This window comes from Pteropus alecto, unplaced genomic scaffold, assembly GCF_000325575.1.
Source record: "Pteropus alecto unplaced genomic scaffold, ASM32557v1 scaffold44, whole genome shotgun sequence".
NCBI lineage: Eukaryota > Metazoa > Chordata > Mammalia > Chiroptera > Pteropodidae > Pteropus > Pteropus alecto.
Genome location: NW_006436812.1, coordinates 3,214,744 through 3,220,781, shown reverse-complemented (window position 1 = coordinate 3,220,781; position 6,038 = coordinate 3,214,744). Strand labels below are relative to the sequence as shown.

The following is a 6,038-nucleotide window of genomic DNA, read 5'->3' as shown; positions in this document are numbered from 1 at the left end:
ACCAAAACCCCGCATACTCATTCCTGGGCTCCACACTGACCTGGCCCCCAGGCAAGACGGACAAGGGCCGGGCAAGCTCGGGGCACACCTGTGCATGCATCACAAGCGTGAGCAGTGGGAGGCCCAGGAAGGCAGTCCTGCGAGGCTCCTGGAGGAAGTGGCACTGAGGCCACAAGTGAGCCAAGTAGGCACTGAATGCTCCCAGCGATGGGGCCCTGGGGCCCAGGTACCTGGTGGTAGTCTTCCATGTACTTCAAGTGGCTCTCCTCGCATATGAGCAGGTTCAGGTACTCCTTCCAATCTGCGTGCACGGCCTCCATGTGAGCCTGTCAGGAGAAGGGGACAGGTCACCACTGGGCAGCTGCCTGGGACACCAAGGGAGGGATGGCAGGATTCCAGGACAGACAATGGTGGGATAGATAGAGAGCACTTGGCATCTGCCTGGGCGTGGGTCCCACAGAGGCAGCCAGCTCCGGCCCGGGGGTGGGAAGAGGACAGAGTGGACACGTCAAGGAGCTACACAGAACTGCCATGTACAGGTGCTTGGGTTGCACACTGCACAAGAGACAAGTAGGGACTGTGTCTGCCCAAAGTGGTGCTTTTAAATCATCACAAAGGCATTGTAGGGAATTGAATGGTATCCCTCTCTCCCCGAATTCATGTCCACCCAGAACTCAGAATGTGACTTGATTTGGAAATTGGGCCTTTGCAGATGTAACTGGTTAAGGATCTCAGGATGAAATCATCCTGGATTTAGGGTGGGTCCTAAAGCCAATGACTATTGTCCTTGTCAAAAGAGGAGACACACAGGGGAAAGGCCATGTGACCACAGGCAGAGGTAGCAGTGATGCAGCCCCAAGCCCAGGACTGCCAAGGACAGCCAGCAACCACCAAGAGCAGGGAGAGAGGCAAGGAAGGGTCCTCCTCTAGAGCCTTCAGGGGAATAAGCCTGCCGATACCTCGATCTTACACTTCCGGCCTCCTCTCTTAGGAGAAAATAAATTTGTTGTTTAAAGCCACCCAGTTTGTGGTCATTTGTTACAACAGCCCTACGACACTGATACAGGCACCACATGGGCTCTCGAAGTCCAGGGGCCGAGGGCAGGTGGGATGTGGCAAAGGATCAAGATAATGGGGGCTGCCCATGTCCAGGTGGCCCACAGCAGAAGCTGCCCTGAGGCCACCCTGGAGGAGGCGACTCCTCCTCCTGGTACACACACACCTCAATGGAGTTTCTCCCCGGATGCTCAGCGGCTAGCAGCTGGTCACCCTCGCTGTGCAGCTTGTTGATTCGCTCCTCTTTGGCCTCCAGGTTCCGGTTGATGAAATTCTGCAGGGAGTGGGACGGACAGTGGAGCGGGGCTCAGCGCCCCGCCCGGCAGTCTCACGCTCCCTCCCGGGACCCTGCCTCTATCTCCCAGGCTCCAGCGCCCACCTCGTACTGGCGCCGGCGGCTGGGGTAGTTGAGGTTCCGGTCACTCCAGTCGTACTGCATGCGGCCCTTGGCCTGCTGGTCCAGCCAGTACAGCTCGTTGGTGCAGCGCTGCATGTAGTCCTGCAGCGAGCTCAGGTGCTGCTGCCGCGCCTGCGACGCTGCCTGCGGGCGGGAGGCGGGGCTGAGGCCTCCCTTCACGCCTCGTGCAGCACCAGGCTCTGCCCACCGGCCTTACGTAAGTCGCTGACCTCTCAAAACTCACTCATTCATTCAGCAAACATTTACCGAGCACCTACTAAGTGCTGCTGAGCATCACTCCAGGCACTGGGGATACAGCAGTGAACAAAACAGCCAGAAGCCTCACGGAATTGACGTTTCGGTAGAGCCTCAGTTTACTCATCTGCACAATGGGGATGGCGACGGCACTAATCTCATAAGGCACAGACTGACATATAGTTGGTGTTCAATAAACGTCAGCAACCACAAATTCCACTTTTGTCTCTGTCATGTCGTTGTATAGGTGGACAGTCATAACCCACTAGGGCTTTACTTCTGAGAAGAGGTGGGGGGTGGGGCAGGGAGGACGGAGAGGAGAAGGGGGATGTCTGCATTTTCCTAGGCAAATAAAAACAGCAGCTAACACATACGCAGGGCCACCACGTGCCAGAACTGTGCTCAGGACGCCTCCAACGTTAACTAATTCAGTCCACAAAGCAATCCTGTGCGACAGGGACTTGCGGTAATTTCACTTTGCGGATGAGGAAACGGAGGTGCCCAGAGGCTAAACAACTCGTTCAAAGTCTCCCGTTCAAAGTCTCCCCACCCACCGGAGGTGGAGACAGGGCAGCTGCAGAGCCTGTCAACGGCTGTGCTCCACCACCCCTCATTCCCACCTCCAAGGTGTTTGAAACCATGAGAAAGCACTTGTGCAGCACTTATGTGGTTCTAAGGAGAACGTACTCTTTAAAGGTTTTAAAAAGGGAAATTAAAAACTTGTTTATAAAACATATGGCATCGTACTTGGCACACAGAATATGTTTACTAAAGAAATAAGAAGCAACCTGCAGGACAGGTTGTATCCCAATAGATGAATGGGGTCTTCTAGGGTTTTTGTGAGCACAGGGCAAACTGAGGTGCCTCTAAGGCAGAGGCTCGGGGTACCATCTCTTCCCACGTCATCTCCCTCCATTCTGTTTGAAAAGTTTACTGCACACACTTCCCGTCCCCACGCCGGCTTCCCAGCCCCTCCCGCCAGGTTCTCACCAGCAGTTTCTGGTACTTGGCCTGGAGTTCGCTGCTCTGTTCCTGGGGACAGAGCCAAGAGCATGGGTTAGGGCAGCAGTGCACACGTGACCCCCTCCTTCCACAGTCCCCTCCGCCACGGTGCCCACCTTGGCCAGGTGGGGCCCGATGGCCTTGACTATGGCCTTGACCTCATTGTGGAAGATGTTGTGCTGCTCCACCTGGTGGTCCACCAGCGGCAGGTCCGTCCCGAAGCTTTGGCTGTTCAGCTTGTCCTGGGAGGCGCAGATGGAGACAACAACATGCACGGGGTGTGGGACAGGGCGGGGGACTTGCAGCCCACCCTGTGGGCCTTGGCTCTGCTCCTCACGGGGCCGGCCATGGAGTGAGCGAGCGGAGTGGCCCCATCAGGCATGCGGGGAGAGGCTGTCATCTCATTTAATCTCACAGCAACCTCAGAGGCCCACATGGTTACTGTGTCCATTTCACAGATGGGGAAACCGAGGTTCAGCCAGGGGGAGTCACTTGCCCAGGGCCACACCACTAAAAGAGGACTTTAGGCTACAGACGCCCTGCCTCTCTGCAGTGGAGACGAGCTGGAGAGGGTATGGGAAGAGTGGTAGCTGGCCAGAAATCCGGCCGCTGCCCACAGCTTGCCAGGATCCCAGTGAGCTAGGATAGGAAGGCAACCCCAGGAGGGTCCCGACTGCCACCACTTCTACTGTGTGACTCTAGACGAGGTGCTACGCCTCTCTGAGCCTTGCTCCTCAATTGACACGAACATCAGAAAATATCAAGAACATGACTCCCTCCGAGCAGGACTGTGGTGACATTAAATGGTGGGGTTTTCCCCGCACCCACACGGCTCCCTCTCCCCAGCTGGCGCCTGGGCCGTACCAGCTTTTCCTCCACCAGTGCTGCCCAGTTGACTTGCGGGTCCACCTCCTTAGCCGCCAGGTTGTAGATCTGCTTGTGTTTCCCGCGGAGGTTGGTCACACGCTCCTTCAGCTGGCGGATGCTGAGTGTGGAGAGCGGCCGCCCTGGTTAGTGAGCTAGTTGGCAGGGGCACTGCCTGCGCACTCCTGACCCTGGCCTCAGGCTTTCTGCCCAGTGTCCCAGAAGGACAGGATGACAGGGGCCTTGGGTTCCAGACAAACACTCAAACCTTCCTCCTGTCCACTGTCCTTCATCCTTCCTTCCTCCATCAACGCTTCCCCAGGGCTGACTGTGTACCCAAAACTGGGAGAGGTTTGGGAAGAAACAGGCAGGTCCACTGCTCTCTGGAGCCCATGGTCCAACAGGGGCCACAGGCGTGGTATGGGCCATGACAGGGACCAGCACAGGGAGCCGTGGGGCACCGAGAGACCCTTGCCCCTGCTAAGGGGAGTGGGAGAACAGGGGAGATGTCTTGGGTATTGATTTATCCACATCAGAGCTAAGGTGAGGACCATGAGCTGGCTGGGCATCAGACAGTGGGAAAGTGTCCTCAAAAGCCTGGAGGTCAGACATCATGGTGGTCAGGAAGCTGTGGTCACACCGTGATCAGAACTGGGCATGCGCCTGGCATCTAATTAGCCCTCAATAAACCCAGACTGGGATCCTGAATGTAGAGTGGGCTGTGGCCCTCCTGCCCTGGCCCAGAGTGGCTCCCCAAGACCCAAAGCAGAAGGGACCTACTCCTCGGCAATCATGTCCCCCTGGGGATGCTTCATGTGCTTGGCGATGGCTGCGTCCGCCTCCAGCACGTACAGCAACTTCTCTGAGTCTGACACCTTCTGCAGGGCCGTGTCCTGGTGCTCAGGCTGCCGGCCCTCCTGCAGCCGGACCAGGTCCTGTGAGAGTCACGAGAGAGGGGGGACAGCAGATGGGGACTGAGTGGGCACTGTGTGGATGGGGGGGCCAAGAATCGAGAAGCCAGGGAGGGGCTCCTCGGCCTCGCCTACCCTCTTCTCCCGCCACTCAGCAAACAGAGCCCACGTGCCAATTTGTGGGGGGCTCTGGGACACAGTCCAGACCACCGGAAAGGCACGTCAACACATTAACCTCACAGAGGTGACTATAAGTTCATATAAGTCAGTGTTTACCAAGGAAATACACCAGAAGTGGAACGAGGGGGACCTGTTTTAATTCCAGTGGTCAGGGAGGCCCTTCTGAGGCAATGACACAAAGTAAGAATGATGGACTCAAGGGAAGAGTGTTCGAAGCAGAGGGAACAGCCTGTGCAAAGGCCCTGAGGCAGGAAAGGGCAAGCTGTGATTGAAGCCACCATGGCTGGAAGGCAGGATGTCAGGGGCAGTGAGAGAGGGAGGCAGGGTAGATCACAGCGTGGAATGGCTCTTCGGAGGGAAGTAACATGGCCTTGCCTATCCTTAAAGGCTATTCCTCGAGGGGCTCTGCAGCGAGAAGGTACAAGCTGGGAGAGCAGTCAGCAGTTACAACAGCACCCCGGTGAGGGCTGAGGTGGCCCCCACTGGGATAGTGCCAGCAGAAACGGTGAGAATGAACAGAGTGGGTGGACATCTGGGAGGAAAAACTGATAAGTCGCTGAGTCCAGGGCCTCTGCTTGTTTAGGGAAGAACGATGAATTGGCAGTCAGGTTTCTAAACATAGCCCGTTAATTCATTTGGTCAATAGTCATGAAGCCTGGCTGGGCTCTGTGCCAGGCCCTGGGGACCCCAGGCCAGCAGGGGAGGCGGTGACGAGTCAGTGACTGGGCTGAGAGGGCAGACCGGGGTAACATGGAGGCCTCGAGGAGGCCGGTTCCCCCCATCGCTGGGTCTTAGTGTCCCCATCTCTGCAACGGGAATAAGGAAAACACCTGCTTCAGAAGAGGCATCACAGTGAGCTAGGAATCTCACGCAGCAGAAAAAAGATGGGACTACTGATCACGAAGAGCTTCGGAAACAGTGAAGTGAGAAAAGCCAGACACCAAAGGCCACGTCGTCATGCAGGATTCTATTTATGTGAACTGTCCTGAGTCGACTGATCCACAGACAGAGGGAAGATGAATGGTTGGAGGGCCTGGGGTGGGAACAGAAATCAACAGTAAATGGGCACAAGAGATCTCGCCAGGGGACGAAAACGGCCAGAAACCAATTTATGGAAGTGGCTGTGCCACTCGGTGAAGCGACTCAAAATCAGTGCATTGCACACTAGAAGTGGGAGCACTTTCTGATGTCTAAAATAAGCTTTGATGAAGCTATTAAAAAAGGAAAAGAAAGGAAGACATGGCAAAAGACAAAAGAATCGAACGGAGGTGACGGTACAGGGTAAAAACATGGGTCCAGCCCTCTTTCCCCACCACCTCCGGGATGGCCAGGGGCAAGTGCGGCTTGGACGTGAGGCCCAAGTATCAGAAGGC

The 6,038-nt window shown here is 56.2% G+C and overlaps 1 protein-coding gene across 2 annotated transcripts in view; it reads right to left on the bottom strand.

The window, feature by feature from the left end:
• Window positions 1-6,038, bottom strand: part of PPL (periplakin) — a 43,211-nt gene that overhangs the window by 13,395 nt on the left and 23,778 nt on the right. For both annotated transcript variants that reach the window (XM_015591066.2, XM_015591067.2), the window contains exons 3-9: window positions 4,355-4,509; window positions 3,575-3,695; window positions 2,827-2,952; window positions 2,699-2,740; window positions 1,436-1,597; window positions 1,223-1,330; window positions 231-326 (exon numbers count right to left, since the gene is read on the bottom strand). In XM_015591066.2, the coding sequence (XP_015446552.1) occupies window positions 231-326; window positions 1,223-1,330; window positions 1,436-1,597; window positions 2,699-2,740; window positions 2,827-2,952; window positions 3,575-3,695; window positions 4,355-4,509 (810 nt within the window). The remainder of the gene's footprint in view (window positions 1-230; window positions 327-1,222; window positions 1,331-1,435; window positions 1,598-2,698; window positions 2,741-2,826; window positions 2,953-3,574; window positions 3,696-4,354; window positions 4,510-6,038) is intronic.